The sequence below is a fragment of the Topomyia yanbarensis genome, chromosome 1 (genome assembly GCF_030247195.1).
Source record: "Topomyia yanbarensis strain Yona2022 chromosome 1, ASM3024719v1, whole genome shotgun sequence".
In the NCBI taxonomy this organism is placed as follows: domain Eukaryota; kingdom Metazoa; phylum Arthropoda; class Insecta; order Diptera; family Culicidae; genus Topomyia; species Topomyia yanbarensis.
Window position 1 is genome coordinate 216414374 of NC_080670.1, and position 21474 is coordinate 216435847.

Here is a 21474-nt window from a genome sequence, read left to right on the forward strand (position 1 = left end):
CAGTAAACAAAAGGGCGGCTACGCGGATTAAACTAGATGCTGATTGCGATCGGTAGGCTATTCAAATTTTGTTCTAGCGTTCTAGGTTGCCTGCCGTAACTTGCCGTTCACTGTAATAGTAGTGTGGGTTACCACAGCAGATGTTTAGCTAATGAGAGCAGACCAACACCAACCGCCTCAATACATGCATGCCAGTGACGGGCGTACGAAATGCAGGCTCAGATGCTATAACCAGGCGGGTGGCAGCTTTTAGAGTGGCAGCGTTCTTTGCTATGAATATTAGCCCGGCCCAGAGATGCCAGGTCATATTTCTTGAAATCTGTGCGCAGCCTATTAAAAAATCTGTGTTAAGGAAAACGTACAAATTTGTCTCAAAACAAGAAGTGGTCAAAACTTGAGAAATCTGTGCTAATCTATGCATTATAACAAAAAAACTGCGCAAATCTAGCATTAACACAGAAAATTACAATTATAAATATATGTATCTACCAGAAAAGATTGTTGCATTAGAGCCGGCAGGCTGGCAGAGTGGCTTTTACTACCGTTCGCACACCATCCGGTCACCAGCATGCCTGCAGGCGAGTGGTACGGTCGAGTGGAGTATCCGGCGCTCCCATAGAATAATGAATAATTAAACGTTGTTCAAAATCGAATTAACGTGTGTACACTACGTTTAAAGACAGTGCATGTTCCATCCTGGAATTTGTTATTGTTCACAAAAAATTGAAAATATTTTACAAAATACATTTAATTCTGTAATTTTGTAATGTGTGAATTTCAACATAATTTATTCGTTTTAATACAATAATACAAAAGAAAAATATTACAAAAATATGCAAATACCAAAATTCGAAATATAAAAATACAAAACAAAAAATATACAAAAATGCAAAAATATGGAATACAAAACGAAATTCATAAAAAATATAAAAATGCTTGAATAGAACAATTGTAAAATAGAAAAAAAATACAGTCGTTTTCAGGGGCCGTTCATAAACCACATACTAATGGGGGGAAGAGGGTTGCAAAAGTCTACGTTGACTTTGATCATTTGATATTCTCGTATTTCGAATTATGAATGGGATTTAACGAGTTGTGTTCAACATTTTAGTCGATTCAGCTAGATGTACTTATGCAGACACTTCGAAGCTAGTTCACTATTGAAGTAACTAATATTTAGGCGATTACACAACCCAGAATCCATGTCCTTTTTTGACAAAGCAACAACCAGACACGTTGCTGTTTCATGCGTATATTTAGATATACTTTGGATCTCATGAAAAAAAAACTCTCAGAATAACCCAAAATTACTCTCCGCCGAAGGTTTTGACTGTGAAAATTCTGCAGTCGTGAATTATCATCCGAGACACCACTAATTTTCAGACATGCATGGACCCCTAAATGCATGAATTATAAAAAGTTCAAAAATGGTCAAAGTTAAGCATTAAAACTGCCACGTTAACAACAAAAAGGCCCATTTTTAACAATAAGAGGATTGATTTTTTTTAAATTTATTGATTTCGGTGGTTCAAGCAGTGGCGTAGTTAAACTTCTACAAAAAATTCGAGATAAGCAAAATTTTCTTGTAATCTTTTACACTGATCTCAAATCATTAAATGCATGGTAAATTTTACCTATTGATCCAGCACAACCGATTAAAAAATGCAGGTTTAAAACGCGACTTCAACAAGCATCGCTATTAAGATTCAGTGTAACCAAAAGTCTCTTTTTGTGGTTTTATCAGTGAAAGAAGTGAACACCGAAACGGACGATTGAGGGAATAATGGTGAAAACCGACACCTTAAGCATAATCCTTTTTCTGAGTTACCACAAAATCAATAAAATAATCTATTCCGACAATAAGTTAGTGTCGGTTTCTGATGAGGCGAAGCCGAAACGCAACATAGTATGAAATAAGGATTTGTGCCCTCCTGTACAAAGACTGGTTTTTACCAACAAATTTTCACCCTAGTGAGTAATTTTGGTTTTTACCAAATTTTCCTCCTTAGGGTGAAATATAGCATAGTAATAAAATTATAGTTTCTGCGCAATATTCTTCTTTCAAAAATGCTTGACAAGGCCTAATTTTATCAATGCTGAACAGTTTAAATTTCTTTCAAACATTGTTTGCAAAACTTCCAGGTCCTGTGGATAAAACCGACACTCCAAAGGGACATCCCTTTTAATTTCTTTTCTGCACTTTTTTTGTTAAAAATGTGATATGCACGTATGTAATAAATGTATGTAATGCGTTGCATCATTTGCAACCTTCATTTTATTTCGTAAGAGAAGATTTGCTAGCGTTCTACATTCTGCTAATTCACTTATAATTCAGAGATTGATTTGATATCCACGACAAATCAAGAGACCACTAGCAAATTGGCTTGACGAGCTTATTGCAGAAATGCAAACGCTTTGAGAAAATCGGATAAGTAAATTACAACTTTTGATTTTACAAGAGACCTATAAGAAATGAACAGAATAAATTATGGGTGGGTAATGTCTATGACATAACCAGAATGTCGTGACTACACACTTCGGCCTGTTAATTCTACATTTCGGCCTGTTAATTCAAATCTAATGATAATGATTTAACCTTTCATAGTAGGGAGAAGAGCGCTAGAGAAACTTTACACATAGCGAGGAAACGTGCCCAACCAATCCATATGTTGCTCATTCAAAATCCAAGTAATGAATGGTACACAAAAGAACGCGTGGGACCCCATTCGTTCGTGTGTGTAAAGTTCAACCTCACACGGCAGCGTGACGAGCGCTCAATAAACATTACACCTAGCTAGGAAATGGTCCATATCAATCCATGTTGCTCGTTTAAAATCCAAGCAACGAATGGTAGAAAAAGAACGTTCGGCACTTTTATTTATAAGCTCACTCTCTTCGATTGGGTCTCTTAGATTTCCTATATTGACGGCTCTGCCGGAAACAGGGAGGACAATTTCGTTTTTTCATGTTGCTTTCGAAAGATTTTCTGGATATCAGGTTTTTCTTCGTTTATAGAAATTATGTAAACTTCAAAATTTAACACAAAGTTGATGCGCAATTTTCCGAATGATTGGTACAAACGTGGTGTGATTCCACCTAGTACAATGCAAGTTACTCGCATTCGAAAACTCTGCGTGCTGTTCTACGTTCTAATTTATAACGAGGATTACTTTAGTTTGCATCACGTTGGAGAAAGCGCACTTTTTTCTTTTGTTCACTGCTACGGCCGTTTGTTGATGACATTGCAAGCGATTTTGATGTTGTCAAACTCTGTATGTAGAGATAGGGATGTTGGTAACCTGGTTATAACCTGGGACGGGACTTGATGTTTTCTTTTTCTTTTTTCTGTTCATCGTATCGTTCGTCTCGCATAGCCTCTCATTTTGCCTGACATAGTTTAAATGGACTGGCTGCATTGACAATACCCCTGGCTGCATTTGACGTTCGATTTTTTGCTATCTGCATGTCTCGTCTCAGGTTATCACCGTAGTGTGATAATATTGTAAATGAAGTGTCACTAAGGTTCCCATCGATAATAATGGGTACTAATATAAATCCAACTTGTCTTCAAATACTCTACGTCAAAAGAGGTATTGGGCCATTTGGGACATAGCTTTAAAATTTTTCTATTTCCGCTACACAAATTTTATTTTGGCCTGTGGCGGAAATATATTTTAGCCATGGTAACAATTTTGCAAACATATTATCGCTTACTTCATGTATACTGCAGTAATTTTATATTGTTGGAATAAACTACCATCAAAACAATAAAAAATAGAGAATTATAAAATTCCATTGTTCTTCTAGCTTTCTCTAGATGTTTCGCCGCCAAGGAAGAGGATCTCAACACGAAGCAGCAAGCTGCGGCAACAAGACCCGATAAGCAGGCATTTTGAAAGTTAATTTTAATTTTTACATTGCATAAAAATCCTAAAAGTCCCACGGCTCAGTTATGCTAACACATTAAGCCGTGTGCGAAACAACAAGCTTTGCCGCCTACACTCTTCATTGAATAGCAATTACGCCAAGAAACGGATGAAAAGGTTAATTGCAGAAGCTATAGCAGAACTATGTTTTTCCCTCCGTCGTACAATATATTGTGGTCATAGCTTATTGTATGATCTGCGATGTATTTTTTCGTACAGTTTACGCAATTTTACTTCCATTGATTAGTTACAATTACAGTATGTAACATAATTAGTTCAACAAAACATAACGTATTTTAATTACAATATGTTTTCAAAGTAGTTCGCAATATTGCTACTTTCTCCAATTTTTTCTTCATTTCGGCCTAGCGGTTAATGAGTTTCTACCATTTTGTGGATTTATAACGTTAACATGTATCTTTTTTTCGAGAGTTGTCCTACTGGAGCTGTAGAGCTAGATTCTCGGAAGGGCTTCCCGTCAGAATCACATACTACAATTTGCAGACGAGACAGGCAATGTCGCCCAATAAAACACTGCATTAGGCCAATTGTAGCGGGCCGTGATTCTGAATGTGATATTCATTGTAAGGTATAGGTATGTGCGGGCGTAGGGACTCGCGATCACGTGTATCATCGCGAAGAGCTCGAGCATTTGTAGTTAACGTCTTCGATCGTGTTTGCGTTTGTATGTCTCGTGTGCTAACGTGTATGTAACTTCGCGTGTATAAATTCTATTTTATAACCGTATGCCTTTCGTATATTCGCATGTGTTCTTGGATAATCGCGCACGGACTGTGAGTCTAATACTTTATTTTTTGGTGTACTTCTAAGATGCTAAAATAGTGTGAGATCTTCTATATCACTAGAGTGCCCGCTGATGTCGCCATGGAACGTGTTGTCTAGTGGATATGTGCTTTATTTTTTTTTTGGTCCTACTGAATGTATGGACCTATGTTATTAGGACAGAGTGTAATGGTTTCCGGACGTGACCGATTCGTGAGCGCGCGAAAACGGACGTTTCTAGGTTCGTGTTTGAGACAGCGTTTGAAACTTCGCGAGCGCTAAAACGTTCTCCTTATTACCAGGGTGTTATTAAGTTTGCACGATCGCTAAAGTAGGTGTGCGTTGTTAATCGCGAAGGGCTTAAGCGTTCGTACGTTAACGTGTCTGTCACGTGTGCTCGCGTTCATGTGACTTCGCGTGTACAAGACTGGATTTTGTAACCGTGTGGCATTTTCTATATACGCGTGCGTTCTTGGATGGTCAAGCGGACCTTCATTCTGATAGTTAGTTTTTGGTGTACAATTCACATTCTGACAGGGAGTAAGTTACCCCATATCACTAGAGTCCTTGGTCATGTCGCCATGTAACGTGGTGTCCAGTGGATATGAGAGCTTTCTTTTTTTAATTGATCCAATTGAAGGCATGGACATAGTCTGCTGATATCAAGGATAGAAACATCCGGAAGTGATTGATTCATGATCATGCGAGTGCGAGTTTTTAGGTTCACGCTTGAGACCACGTTTGAAAATTTATAGGAGCTTTATCACTGGGATGCGATCATGTTTACTAGATCGCGGGTGTAGATGCCGGGGATGATAGCGAAGGGCTCAAACATTTGTATATTAACGTGTTTGTCACGTGTATGTGACTTCGCGTGTATAACTTCGATTTTATAATGACGGATTGTGTATTTTTGTTTGATCGCGCGCGGACCGTGAATCTGAAGCTTAATTTTTAGTGTATGATACAGATAGTAGTCCGTTTCCCCATATCACTTGAGTTCTAGGTCATGTCACCATGGAACGTGTTGTTTAGTGAATATGAGTGTCACTTTTTTGATTGGTTCAACTGAAGGCATTAGTGCAGGATGGTAAAACTTTCGGACGTGACCGTTTCATGATCGCGCGAGTGGTGGGTTAATGTTTGAGACCGCGTATGGAAGTTTAAAGATGCCACGTTTACTTAAGTACCGGGGTGTTTTCATGTAGGCGAAATCGCGGGCGTAAGTATATGTGGATTATTGCAATTGCATGGTCGCGTTTGTGGCCAGTTTTGTATTATCGCGAAGGCCACGAGCGTTTGTACCTATATGAGTATAGATAGCGTATAGCAGAGATATACTAATAAAAGGAGTCATAACATGCTGAATAAAGAAAAAAAGATGCAAAGAGCTTGACTAGAAGTGTATAAATTGAACAATACTATTTTGGTATACGTAAATAATGGAAAAGCAAACTAAAAGATGCACAGAAGAAACAGACCAATGAAGTAGAATAGAAAAACACATGTAACATGCAATCAAACTCGTCTAAATGCAGCAAATGTTGTATATTTATCATTACCGACAATTGCATGCTGTTAGACTTTCATCATGCTATGCTGGCCGGGAATGGATGACTCACGTGCGTCGGTAAATTTATTTTACCCTAATTTATCCAGCCCGACTTTCCCCAATTAATAGAACTAAATACTCAGATTGATCACCAGAAGTATTAGCCACTATTCTATCATATACGTCAGTTCTGCATCCATTCCCTGACCCAACTGTCAAAAATACTCAGACGAATACATACATAGATACACATACGACTAGCACATAACAGTTGTACACTAGTACGAAAAACAACGATTATCACAAAGCTACAACTAATAGGTTTCTACTTATTCTACTTTATTAAATTAATTTAATTATTAAATTAATTTAATTGGTATATGCACGATGACGAAGTCGACCGATAAATGGACACACAATGACTCCCTCCGTGAGCCCCGTCCACGAATACCACCAATAGAACAATATTTGCAAACATGGCACACAGTGGTTTAGCGTTGGTATGCGCTGGTGCGGAGTATGAAAAGACATATAACATAAAAAAGGCGCATAAGCCCTCTCGGTACCCTCGATGCACCACTATCGAGGCGTAATGCAATACCCATCTTAAAGCAATTGATGCTTGATGATGTTTGCAATACCGTCAAACCCCTAAACCTTGGGGAGGGGTTTATAACGTTAATATGTATCTTTTTTTTTTTCGAGAGTTGTCCTACTGGAGCTGTAGAGCTAGGTTCTCGGAAGGGCTCCCCGTCAGAATCACATACTACAATTTGCAGACGAGACAGGCAATGTCGCCCAATAAAACACTGCAATAGGCCAATTGTAGCGGGCCGTGATTCTGAATGTGATATTCATTGTACGGTTCAGGCATGTGCGGGCGTAGGGAATCGCGTGTATCATCGCGAAGGGCTCGAACATTTGTACGTTAATGTGCTCGATCGCGTGTGCGTTTGTATGTCGCGTGTGCTAACGTGTAACTTCGCGTGCATAAATTCTATTTCATAACCGTGTGCCTTTCGCATATTCGCGTGTGTTCTAGAATAATCGCGCGCGGACCGTGAATCTAATACTTAATTTTCAGATTCCAGAAGGAAGTGGGTTCTTCCATATCATTAGAGTTCCCAATCATGTCGTCGTTGAACGCGTGGTCTAGTGGATATGAGCTTTTTTTTTTTTTTGATTGGTCCAACTGAATGTATAGACCTAAATTGCTAGAATGAAGGTTAAAGATTTCCGGACGTGACCGATTCATGATCGCGCATTTGCGGGTTGGCGTTTGAGATCGCGTTTGTAACTTCGTAAGTACTAAAACGTTCACACAATTGCCGCAGCGTTATCAAGTTTACACGATCGCGGGCATAGGTGTGCGTAGATGATCGCGAAGGGCTTAAGCGTTCGTATGTTGACGTGTTTGTCGCGTGTATGTGACTTCGCATGTATAAATTCGATTTTGAAACCCTGCGGCGATTCATATATTCGCGGACCGTCATTCTGATCTTTAGTTTTCGGTGTACGGATCACATTCTGACAGGGAGAGAGTTACCCCATATCACTAGAGTTTCCGGTCATGTCGCCATGGAACGTTTTGTCTAGTGGATATGGTAGTTATTTTTCAATTTTATTATTTTTTTAATAATTAACAAGGACCTAGATTGTTTGTACCGAGGATAGATACTTCCGGACGATCCCGATTCATGATGGCGCGAGCGCGGGAGTTTGTAGGTTGACACTTGAGATCGTGTTGGTAAGTTTATGAGTGCTGAGATTTTCACCTTATCACCGGGGTGTAATCATGTTTGCGAGTTCGTATGTTGCTTGGAAAATCGCGAGGGGCTCTAACGTTTGTGCGCTGACGTGATTTTGTAACGTATGTTCTTGAATGGTTGCGCGAACCGTGAGTCTGATATTAAATTTTCAGTGCGCGGTTTGAATTCTGGCAGAGAGTGGGATCGTTTATATCGATAGGGTTCCCGGTCATGTCGCCATGAGACGTGTTGTCTAATAGGTATGGGCGTATTTTCTTAAATGGTCCAGCTGAAGGCATGGACCTAGGCTTCTAGGATCAAGGATAGACTTTCGGACATGACCGATTCGTAATCGCGTGCACGATGGTATTTTTGTAGGTTCCCGCTGAGACCGCGTTTGAGAATGTGTGAGTGTTAAGACGTTCACTATCACCATCTTTGTTGACCCAGCTGAAGGCGGGTGTAGAATGGCAGTATAGGACTCGAAAAGAAGAAATAAAAGACAATATATGAGAGACGTAATAGATTAGATAGGTACAAGATACAGCTGAAGTTATGATCATCACATGAGACATACATTAGTACTTCAAACACTACTAATACTTGAATAGCCAATCACCACACATAGCACATCCTTTCTCAATTATCTATTTGTTACTGGTTGATTGTTGGTTATGAGCTGGTGAATAGAGGAAAGGTATAGAACAGACAAAAGGCTCATATCAGCCCTCCCGGCCTCCCCGACACACCATTATCGAGGCGTATTGTAATCAACATCTTGAAGCGGGCTTCTTATATAAATCAAATCCTCAGTAGTCATAATGTTTGGTGGAATATTAACATGAGAACTAATTAACCTCTAATAGTAGAACTTGGTGCAAATAAAAACTAAAAAGAGCGAAGGTCCTTATATTTAGATAACTCTATTGAATATATTGTGGCTTGATGATGTTTACAATACCGTCAATCCCATCAACCTGCGAGAGGGGTTTATAACGTTAATATGTATCTGTAACAATAATTTTGATATACAATAACTGTAATAAGAATATTTCGATATAACTACTTCTAGATTTTCAAAATTTTATGTAAATTTGTTTAATAAACATAAAAAAGAGGTTGGGTGCCACCTAGGGGCAGATCACTTGTGATGCATTTTTAAAAATCAGCGAAATTAAATGCATTTATTTTCATCAAAATAGAAATTCATAATATATTATGCGTTGCGTGCAATGTTGTTTGCGTTGCGTGTAAGACGTCAAAACCCTACAGAAAAACTAGCCCTACATTTAACAAAACGTCGAACAAAGTGGATCAGCGTAGAACGTTTGTTAAACAAACTTTTTTACGAGGCAGTGCAAAGCTGATGCAAAAATGGAAATTAAATGCATTTTTTTCAATTTGATGCAAATTTGTTACACATTCTTAGAGTGATCTGCCCCTAGGGTGCCACACACACTGCACAAAATTTCTCTGTTACCTTATATAATCGTACTAATAATAAACTGTCATTATGAAATGAACAAAAAATTGATTGGCAGGCAAAATTGTGGGGTGTCAGTTTTACCCGTAAGTCCCCTACTATTAATATATATTATATGAAAAGTTTATTGTTTGAAAATGGTTTTTAAATAATAAATTAGTTTTCCCACCGAATGCTCGCCAACCAACAAATGAGTCACTTTTGCGAGTACAAGCAGAACTCAGTGTGAGTGTGGCATCCAACGAACACAATCAAACTCCGGGTCGGTTTTCCACTCAGCCCGACCGACCCGACTGGGTATATGTCATCAAATCATTAGTTTGCTTTCTTCGTTTGTTCCAATCTGACGTGTTGTGTCTGATGCGGTTGCGTTCATCGAAACTATAAACATTCGCTACGGCAGTATTTATTTGAATGGAATAGATACCCATCGGAGCTCTTACATAGTGAGTCATTATCCAGCGAAGAACCAGTATTTTAAACTGCGGCTGTTGCCTGAACGGATAAATCAGAGCTCTGTGTGTGATTGCAGAAGTTTTCCCACAGGAAAAGATGTGTGGTCAACAACAATAACACTAATCATAGGGAATATTGATTCTAGTGATAAGTGCACCAAAGTTAGCAGCCGTCCCTTCAATTGTAAATAATCTGGCAATTTTTCGGGCTAATCTCTGCGACACTGTCCATCACAAAGAAGCTGTAAACCCGCGGATCTTGCTGTATAATCTACTATTTGTTCAACCTATTATCAGCTCAAGTCGCAAGTAGGCTGTGAATACATTGCTCTTTCGTCCGTGCGTCGTCGTACCTACCTACCCAGTGAAGCGTTGTCGTCGGTGCTGTTGTTAGCTTTGTAAAAGTCTACCATCGACCCCGGTAGCGAGAATGGTCGAGGTGCCGAAGCTAGATCTAACTGTCGATGAGCATGACGTGATCCGTGGCGCTACCGAAGTGCTAAAGGTTATCAGACCTCACTGGCTTAGCGACAGTGTCCGGTTCAAGGTTGGTATTATGGTGTGGATTTAGGGGTTTGCTGACGAGGTTGGTTCTGTGTCACAGATGTTCGAGAATGAATAGAAGAAAAAAATTGATGATGTAGAACCCATAGAAGCATAACACAGTCCGTTTAGAAAAATATCAAAACAAGTTGATTCCATCTCAACGATAAATTAATTTTTTAAAGGTGTTTTTCTCGTCTTACCGTTTTTCAATATAAGCCCAGCCCTATCAGACTTGAAGGAGAGCGCGCGCGATTGAAACATGTTTTGCATTTGAGGTCATCCGTTAGCCTACTACGACTATAATAATTGCAATGAAAACAAGCAATTTGTTTGTAGTTATTGCAAATGACAGCGATTATGGTTCTAATTTTGATCGATCTTCACGGAAAATGGCACTAGCAATTACTGCTATTGACATCGTGAATTATTTATTTGTACAGCTTTCTTTGTTTATTGACCCTTGAACAATATTGCATTTCGATGCAAAAATATACCATGAACTCATCAATATCATAGGCTCAAACACATGCTGAATTAAATATGAAAGTACATGCAGTGTTAAAAAATGAAGATTAAATGGAAATGTGAGTCTACTGAGTGAGTAATCAATGGATACTACTATTAAGATGAATAAGGGTTCATCCACCATACATGGATATCATTCAATTTACAAAATTGGTCGTAAACGGGTTACATTATTCATTTTTGTTTTTCCAGTTAAATTCTAATGGAAACTTCAAAACGTTCTTTCAACTGAAATTGTGCTGTGGTACCTATAGTTCGCCTTTCAATATTTCCATAAAAGGAGCATACACAACGTTGTCAGTGTTAAGGATTAAAAGATATGCCTCAAATTGCTGCCCTGTGAAGCAATTTTGGAGACTTTACTATGGGTTTTCTAGGTTGCCAAGAATGCACAAAGTAGATATCACTGATCAAGATCTGTAGATTAAAGTGTCCTGACGAAACTAAAAGCATGTCTTAGCGAACCTATTCACATTCAAGCTGCACGTGCGTTCCGTTCAGCAAATATATCATCATTCACAACCACTTCACGAATAATGATTTCCCGGCAATAAAACTCATTTCTAAGCTCAATTGTACAACTAGATCAAATTAAAACAATTGTTGATAACGATAAGGTTCTTTACAGTAACATTAAGATAAGTAAAGTTGAAGTAGCGAACTTGTTTTGAATTCCAACAACGACGACGAAATTAACTGATGGAAGTCGTACAGGTCAAATGACCAGACCTTATCGAACCGGCGCCAATATCACCACGCGGTCACAATCAATTTAAGTAATCAATAGATTTTAATTATTTCGAGCTGTCACGATCGGGAAGCCGATCCACACAGGCCCCAGTTTGCATACCAATCACAGAGATTGCTTTCAATTGCAAGGCTAACACCCATCAATAAACACTATTTAATTCTTCCTCTTACCCTAGCTATTCACCGACGGAATCACCAACAAACTGGTCGGATGTTTCAATCAAAACAACAACCGAAGCGACCACGACCACGACAGTGGCGACGCCAGCCCGGGTGACGTCGTTCTGGTACGGGTGTACGGAAACAAAACCGACCTGCTGATCGATCGTAGGAAGGAAACGGAAAACATTCAACTCCTTCACCGGTACGGATACGCTCCCTCACTGTATGCCACCTTCCGGAATGGTCTGGCGTACGAGTATGTGCCGGGGGTGACGCTGACGCCGGATAGCTGCCGAGAGGAACGCGTCTGGCGGCTGGTAGCCAAACGAATGGCTCAAATGCATAAGGTCGATGATGGGATGGCTGGTAGCGGGAGGGAACCGATGCTACCGGCCAAGTTCGACCAGTTTCTGAAGTTGATTCCGCAAACATTCAGCGATCCGGTGAAGCATGCGAGGTGAGTGACTCGGGGCTGCACGTTGCTCTGCGCAGTAGCAACGGTTTCGCAATGTGCGTCGCTTGCTGCGATTGCGCTGGTGTTCGGCAATGGCGTCGGTGTGATAGGTTTCGAACGATTCAGGCCGAGCGAAGTGGCGTTGTTTGCAGACAAAATTAGTATTATTGCTCATTGTTTTTTTCAGGATATCTCAAATATTCCCGAACACCACTGAGCTGAGACGTGATTTCGACGAACTGTACGGTACACTGGTGAAACTGAATAGCCCGACTGTGTTTTGCCACAATGATTTGCTGCTGGGAAATGTGATCTACTGTGAAGAGCGCAACCGAGTCACGTTCATCGATTACGAGTATGCCGCCTACAATCATCAAGCGTTCGATATTGGCAATCATTTTACAGAGTTTGCAGGTTAGCTTTTTGTGGGTCAACTAATTGATGGTAACTATGGGTGTCGTTTTTAGGAATCGATGAGATCGATTATGATCGCTATCCCAGCAAAGCGTTCCAGCGGCAGTGGTTGAGAGTTTATCTGGATGAATTCAACGGACAAACCAGCACGGATAGCGATGTCGAGCGGTTGTACGTACAGGTGAACCAGTTTGCACTGGCTTCGCACTTTCTGTGGTCTATTTGGGCGCTCATTCAGGCGGAACATTCGACGATCGCGTTCGATTTTATACAGTAAGTATGGGTTCAATAGTGGGCTGGTTTGAATCAGTTTGGACAAAGAGGGAGATTTTCGGTTGGACACATAGTTATGAAAAATATGGTTAACTTAGGGAAACTACAAGTTCTTTCAGCTTGCAATGAAAAAAGGTCGAGTGCAATTTCGAAATTAATAGTTTGGACTAAAAATTTATGACCAGTTTATTTGGTTCTTATTCAAATCTAGGTCAAAATATTTCCAAGCAGATAATTCCCGCTGAATTCGGCCTAATATCTACTGCACGTTCTCCACTTGTTGGAGTTTATTCAGTACTCGATAGAATTTTTCAATGCATTCTGAGCGATATTCTGCTGGGATCAGTTGTTGCATTTGAAATTGATTCAAAACAGCTGGAATGAATTTTCTGTTTCTTTGAATTTCAGCCAAGCTTTCGAAATCAACGATTTAGAAATATCGTTAAAGCGAGAAAATGTGAAATGACAACTTCTCTCATTAACAGACCATCTTTTTCGGCAGACCTTGCTACCAGTTTTTAAACCTGCAAAGTTACTAACGTCGCGGTATAGTCAAATATCGTTATGCTCAATTAAAACATGGTTATTTCACAAATCTTAAAATCGAAAAATAACAATGTTACAATCAAATATTGTTCCAGGGCTCAACTGATATGGTGAGTGCAGAAATATTTGTTCAAATTCTGGCACATTTCCAATTCGGTCCATTCAAATATGCCTGCCGGTCGACCGATGACAATCTTCGACCTTCCTCAAATTGTTGCCAGAAGTTTAGCTCGGAGTTACGGAAGCAAAACTTTGAAAGATGTGCGAAGTTTGGTCAGTATGTCGAGTACCTGCCATCTTTAGTAACCGACAGACCGGAAATAAATCAACTGTTGAAGCACCAAGTGAATCTTCGACACATATATCGCGGAAAAGTGGCCAATTTCCTTTTTGAAACCATCACGATGTACCATTTAATTCCCAGCTGTCCTAGCAGGAGCGGTGTTGAGTCATATAGCGTCCAGCTTGGTTGCAGTCTACGCTAATAGTCCCTGGTGGCGATTCCTTCTGATACCGATGGCTGTTGTCCTGAACCATTTAACTCCTAATTTTGTAGCGATCTACTCGGATAATTCACGGTTGGTGAATCTACCTAATTTTGACAGAGATCCAAATCTCTAGAAGTGAAGTCCCGGTTTTTCGTTCCTTCCAAAAATGTTGTCCATTGTGTCCGTAACTCGTACGCCAAATTACATTTTACCTCCGGCGAAATTATCAGACTGCCATCTTTTCCACCATTTAGCTCCCGGTGATCTACTCAAATAATGCCCGTGCGATGGATCTACGTTACTTCGATGAAGAGACCTGCAGTAGATACCGATATTCTGCTTTTCTACTCCATTGTCTCTTGTAATTGCTCACATCTTAGTATTCCCCACACTCAGCGAACATATCCCTTTGTGCTTTTGTGAATTTAGGACAGACATGCTCCGTGTATAAACCGATGTAGGTATACTGTCTTAGGCAACAATGATTAGACTGGAACTGCGCTAAGTAGAAGGTCATTTATCGATGCTCCACCCAGAGCGAGAGATCTGAATTTGCTTCACTTCATACCGGTAACTGTGTGTATCCTGCTTCCAAATTCTCCGTGTCTGCTCACGACTTGTATGGTCGTAAATCTGAATGCACACTCAGCGGTGCAACTCAAATAGGACGAAAGACGCCTATTACTACTGCTTGACTCAGTGGCCGCCTTCTCACAGGCGTTGTCGACATGAGTGTTGAAGTTCAGTGAGTCACTGATCACCGAAACTATGAACAGAACTTTGCACTGAATAGCTTCCACTGTATGACTTTCTTTTCGGAACACGACATAGTTCATCGACAAACCATAATGAGGCGAGACTTGGCTCCCTGAGAGTACTAAAGGGTGAACCACTATTTGATGGGGATTTAAATGGCCACCTGAGTATAATAAAGGAACTTAAACTAAACCCTCTCTTGACTACAGTTCAAGTTTAAATGGAGGCTAAACCGAACTTTGATACCTCATATGAGGTCCACATAGTGGATCGTCAGATATGAGATGTAGGGAGTCTCATACTGCCTCAAGGTACAATATCATTCTATACGGATGGTTCTAAAATGGTGGAGCTGACTGGCTCGGGAGTCTACGGGCCAAGAATTAAAAAAGCGTTATCAATGGGAAAGTGGCGTATAGTTTTCCAGGCAGAGGTTTTTTTTTGTACCTGGCCACCAAGGAATCGACGGTAACTAAGTGGTCGACGAATTATCCAGACGTGTTTGTTGGACCAGAGCCATTTCTAGGTATATCTACCTGTGCCATCAAACTAGAACTTTCGGCTCGGGCAAGAGACCAACTACTAAACGACTGGCGTAACGTAGAAGGCGCTCGACAAGCTAAGAAGTTTATACATCCAGATACAATGAGAGCCGAGAAACTAATGGATCCAAAACGTAAAGATTTATGCATAATCACAAGATTTTACGGGACATTGTCCTGCTAAGTATCATCTGAAAAAAATTGGCAAAAGTCAAGATGATATTTGTCGACTCTGTAACTACGAGCCCGAGAGCTCGGAACACATTCTCTGCCATTGTGCAGTACTATTTCTTCGAAGGAAGCGATACTTCGGAAGGCATCTTATGACGCCTCACGAGGTATGGAATACCACCTGCTCCAAACGGATCCTTAGCTACATTAATAATGTACTACCCGGTTGGGATGACACATGTGGACAAACAAACAACTCGCTTCCAAATACATTGGATTCGGGCAATTTGTAACATGTAGAGCAAACAGGGGCAGCCACAAAAGATAACCTGAATAGTGGTCGCAGTGGCAAAGTTTCCCCTAAAAAAAGACAAGCCATAATCGCTTTCCGTATATGTTGTCGGCATGTTAAAGATATTAATACAGGCATATTGGTCTATACAACGGAGGATCCTCATAAAGCTTACATCGTTATTGGAGCAGCACTATCTTCTATCTGTCAGGGAAGTAACTCTCATCTGGAAGTTTTTAGAGCAGCTTTCTAAATGTGTACGGGAATGCCTGAATTAGCACTCTCAAATATACGTTGAGGATTTCATCCAGCTCAGTTGCTTTCTTCGTATATAAACTTTTCCCCACTGTTACTAGTTCCTCGCAGTAATCCTATATCACTTTAGTCTTATCCCGCTCTATCTAACCGTACTGTATAATTGCCAATATTGTTAGATCGTGCTTCTAGAAGAGTCCTTCTACGATTATGTTCAGTTAGAGCACATTTCCTTCTAAAATTCGACATCGCCACATGGGATTGGAGTCAGCATTTAGTTACGGAGTTTGCGTTTCGACTTCGTCTCATCAGTACCCGATACCATCTTAACGACAGGCTAAGATTGACGCTAGCTCGTCGGTTTCAGTTTTATTGGCATGTGGTGATGGCACATACACTCGCCAACGCTCCTTTTAAATCTTCAGTGTACAAGTTAGAAGAGTGCGCGCAGTCCATCCACAAAGAGATCCTCACCAAGACTCATTCTTTTACTTCAGTTCCAAGATTCTCGTCCTTTGCATTGCTGTACGATTTCTTTGATCAATGCCGTATCGAATTGTCAAGTGGATACTATTAGCGAGGCCTTCACTATCTCTTCTACACAGCGGAATGCTGAGAAAATTTTTTGGGTAATCTTGAAAAAATGAAACAGTCTCCAGGAAAGAATTATTTCAGAATGCCATCAGAATTCTTAGAAGCATGTCATTAGAATTCTATAAGAGTATCTGAAAGTGACTTCAGAAACACTGAACTGAGTTAAATGATGTTCTATTTGTCAACACGGATCTCAATATTCAAACTTTACTTGATCAGATAGTGAAGGAGAGTCGGGATTCAAATACCGAAACTACTGTTGCGGTTCAAGAAACAATATGAAAAGAATGATGGTTCTGAAATCTGCAATAATTTCAACCTTAACTCAAAGTGCTGAAGAACCTACAACAACTCCAAGAACATAAAATAAGAAAATTAAATTTTCCCCCTTGAAGGCAAGTCTTGATCTTGAAGATTGGAAAAAGCAATATCTCACCAGCAAATCTGTATAAGCTGAAAAATCTAACAGGAGTCGAATTTGATCTAACCTTATTCGATGAATCAATTAGTCGTAAAGCAGAATAGGGCTGAATATCTAATAAGGCCAACTAAATTCATATTCGAAATTGGGCCCTTTGTTCTCAGTCACGCCTTCTAGTGATTAGGAGGCAATTTCGTTCTAAAAGATGCGTCTGTTAGAATAAGCTGCCTAATTCCGATGAAATCTCATCGCATTTATTTCAGCGAAATGAAATTCATACCACCATAATCATTTAAACAAAAATAACATCATAACTCTTTCAGATTCGGCGAAACCCGTTACCGAGAGTACCTTCGGCGACGCGAGGAGTTCCTCTCGTTAACCTATCAAAACTAAGACGACCGGAAAATCTCACCAGCATCCTAAAGCACGGGCACGCGAACGAACCTTGCGCCGGAGAATCCACAAAACTGGACCAGTACTGTCCATCTGCTTTTACGAAAGTCACGCGGACCAACATGGAACATATTAGCCCTCCCCTAACTGCGATAGTCATTCCACTGATCCTAGTGCAACACGACAGACCCAAAGCTCAATTTTATCACAGTCAAAACAAAACTAGAAAACAAATGCTATTTAAGTTTAGAGATCTAAAAGAACAAAATTATGCAGGCCAAAGCAATATAGTGGTTAGATTTGCTGTTGTTTATTTGTTAGAACTATTTTTAAACTGCACCTAGTTGATTTCGAATATATGTATGCCGATTTTCAATGGATAGCACTGGTGCATTTCAAAGAAAATCGGCATTAGTCACATCAAACTGTCTTTCAAGTCAATTTATTTCCTATTATATACAGACCGGCATATCTCCATATGGCTACAGCTGACAAAATCCTAAACTAAACAAGTTTCAATCTCTCACAGAAAAGTGCTTCATAAATGCAATATTGGTTTCATCTCCCTGTCGAAAACGCTTTTGAGGAATCATTTTTTTAAATGCAATCGTTTCCAGTTTCTCCTCGGCTAATCCCGTTCGCACAGCGTAGCAATCAGCGCCTACTTCGCATCCAGCAAAAAGAGCTGCGGTTTCTCCAGCAGTTTCTTCCACGCATTCGAGAAGCTCGCCATAGTAACGCCATCGATGACTCGATGATCTGCCGACCAGCTGACGACCATGATGTGTGCGGCGATTACCTGTCCGGAAGCGTTAAATCGCGGTAACAGTCGAGTTTGTCCGATCGCTCCGATGGCGACCTGTGGCGCCAGGATGCAAGGATGTGTATAGGTGCCACCGACCTGGAACGGAGATGGGGATTTTAAGGGGGTGAATGATTTGAACTATAGGAGGAGCTACCATCCCAATGTTGGAGAGGGAGAGAGTTCCGTTGGCGAAATCGTTTGGCGTGAGTGATCCTTTCGAGCCCCGTTCCTGCAGGGAATTGATGTCGGTTGCGATTTCGAGGATGGATTTGCGTTCGACATTTTTTACATTTGGAACTACCAGCCCCTGGGGGGTATGCATTGCGATGCTGATGTTGTGATACGACTTGTAGATCAGACGCTCGTTGGCTTCGTCGAAGGTGCTGTTCAGGATGGGAAATTGCTTGAGGGCATTGGAGGCGGCTTTGACGAAGAACGGCATGTATGTCAGTTTGATTCCCTGGGCTTGAGCTTCGGCTTTTAGGTCCTCTCGAAGGCTGACTAATTTGGAAACGTCAAGCTCGTCGCTGTAAGCGAAATGAGGTATTTTCTACGGGGAGGGTTATCGTTTTAAAGCGAAATTGTGGGTTTCGATATTTGGCAACACTTACCAGACATTCGGTCATGGATTTGACCATGATCTTGGCAACGCCCTTTATTGGCACTATAGTTTCAAGCTGACGCAAATCGGTGACTTCTGGACTGGCCGTCGGTTGTGTGCGTAGCAAAGTGGGATGAGGTTTGACGGTTCCTTCCGGGATCATATTCAGATATTCGAGGACATCCCCTTTAAGAACACGCCCGCTGCGACCAGTAGGTTTCACCCGATGTAAATCGACCTTATGTTCCATGGCTATCCTTCGAACGGCGGGTGTAGCAAGAACTTTTCCACAAGGGGTTAAAGCAACCTTCACTCCATGTCCGCCACCAGCAGCGACTGCCACTGCCTGCGCCGGCACATCCTCATCCGTATCCGAACTGCTATTACTGTTGTCATCACTGACCTGCTCCTCATCGTCGACATCGAAATCCAACAGCGGGCTGCCAACCATCGCAATCTGGTCCACCTGCTTGTGTAGCTTCACGATCTTTCCCTCGTACCGGCTGGTGATGGTTACCGAGGCCTTATCACTCTGAACTTCGCACAGATTGTCGAACTGTTCCACGGTGTCGCCCTCGCTGACGAACCATTCTTTGACCGTTACCTCGCGGATGCCTTCACCGATGTCGGATAGGTTGAAGGAGACTCTCTTGTCTAGCTGGGTGCTGGTGTGGAAACGTGCGGTGGCCAGCGAGTTGCGGGTCTGGCGATAAAGGGTTCAAATGTTTAGATGGTCATCATCACAGTCATTTTATGAATTTCAGTGGTATGTTTGTTTCAATAGTTCTTATCTTTCATGCGATATTTATCCAATTTCCAGCAGATTACCTGCGTTGTTAGACAAATCGTTCATATTTGATGTCCCATTCGAATTTGATCAGTATTTGGCATTAGCAAACTATTCGTTTCCGGTCTTAACCTCCAAACTACCTTAGAATACACTTTGAACAGTGTTTTAAATGAAAAAATTGCTGGCCGTGAAAAGAGCCTGTTTCGGCACATATTAATATCTATGAATGTCACTACGCATCCGTCTGCTGTTTATCTAACTTGGCAGTGGTGCCATCGAGCATTAAAAGAATCCACACTATGAACTTTGTATATTGCTTAATGCATATGTCCTATATCTTCCAATATTTATAGATATTGCCAAAACCATTAAAAGTAACAGCTTTTAGTCGAGTTGCGTAATTTTAGTATCGCTTACACATGTTGATTCTCAAGTTGAACACTTTCTTTGGTTTTAGATTTCAACGATATTGGGTGGCAGCAAACTTACATTTGCTTCAAAACCATCAATGTTTGAACAAATAAGTGAAACACGAATAAAAATCGTCAAAATACGAGCGTCGCCGTTCCATACATTACTTATATAATCAGTTATCAATTCAAATCAAAGTTATAAGTTGGGGAAAGGACCATTCATTTTATTATCCCGTAGCGAACTACATTTCACCAGTTTGGCAATTATACCACAACTTAAATAGAGATTGACGTCTTTTGTCTATGTTAAAACGGACATAGCTCAACGTCATTCCTAGTTCAACGACGTCATTCCATGAAAGCAAAACTACACATCAAACAATGCGCCTTGTTTTGCTGTGATATTCTTCCGTCAAAACTAGAGAATTCCGCGCGACTACTGCGATCGCAAATCGGCGCAGACTCGGGTGACCGTGGTCATCGCGTAAATACCAATTCCTTCACCAACCACGCTTCCCTAGCAACGCATGTGTTTGTCTAATCAGCAGTGTTTTGAAAACAAGTTCTATTTTCATGCGACCGGTTTCGTTTTTTTTCCTGTGTTCGTCACAACCACACCTCCGAAAAATACAGTTTTGGACATATCCAACGCGCATCGCGACCAGTGATAAGATTTTACCAACATTTCTACCGATCGTCGTCGCAGACTTTTCGCTACACTTGCGAGGCGGCTGCCCTCCTCGGAGGGGGTCAACCGGCCGGTTATGTAAGGTTTCTATTTTTTCACAAAAAAAAAATCAAACTCACAATCCTCTTTCCACTGGCGAGAAATCGTCGCACTAGGACCGAACCGTGTCGTTGGATTAAACCGGCCATTTCGAATAATGCGGGTATCACAGATTTGTGCACGTTGAATCGATTCCTTTGGAAGCGTTAAGCGGCGTGTTTGTTTAATTGAGCCGAAGGAGCAACAAGTAATATTTCTCCGCTCGGTATCAACGTGCTGCCCGTTTGGCCAAATAGGCTCCTTCCGCCTGGAGATTCCGTCGAGAACTGCGCCGCGATGAGCGAAATGGTGACGTTGTTGCCATTCGGTCGTTCGATAATATTCACGGAGGGTTGTGTTTGTGTCGTTACGGTTCCCGGTGGATTGCACTGAAGGATGCTCAAAATGTCAGCGACCTGTTCCGAAGGTAACCTGAACAATTATTATATTTTTTAATACAGCTAAATAATGTTTTTAGCCATTGGACAAAACGTGAGAATTTTTAAGATTAAGAATCAGGCCAGAAAAATATTAATGCGATAAAGATTTTAGAAAATGCTTTCGATG

At 40.8% G+C, this 21474-nt stretch overlaps 2 protein-coding genes across 2 annotated transcripts; one reads left to right on the top strand and one right to left on the bottom strand.

The window, feature by feature from the left end:
* Positions 1-9825: 9825 nt before the first annotated feature.
* On the top strand, positions 9826-17933 carry LOC131692911 (ethanolamine kinase). The gene is made up of 5 exons (XM_058980304.1): positions 9826-10494; positions 11945-12387; positions 12572-12798; positions 12852-13071; positions 17460-17933. Exons 1-5 carry the CDS (start codon positions 10378-10380, stop codon positions 17530-17532), a joined length of 1080 nt encoding a protein of 359 aa, XP_058836287.1. The 5' UTR covers positions 9826-10377; the 3' UTR covers positions 17533-17933.
* A 25-nt stretch (positions 17934-17958) lies between these two features.
* Positions 17959-21206, bottom strand: LOC131692889 (lipoamide acyltransferase component of branched-chain alpha-keto acid dehydrogenase complex, mitochondrial). The gene is made up of 4 exons (XM_058980252.1): positions 20949-21206; positions 18949-19641; positions 18492-18887; positions 17959-18433 (listed from the first exon to the last, which is right to left on the bottom strand). The coding sequence occupies exons 1-4, from the start codon at positions 21015-21017 to the stop codon at positions 18194-18196; spliced, it is 1398 nt and encodes a 465-aa protein (XP_058836235.1). The 5' UTR covers positions 21018-21206; the 3' UTR covers positions 17959-18193.
* Between the last annotated feature and the right edge of the window lie 268 nt (positions 21207-21474).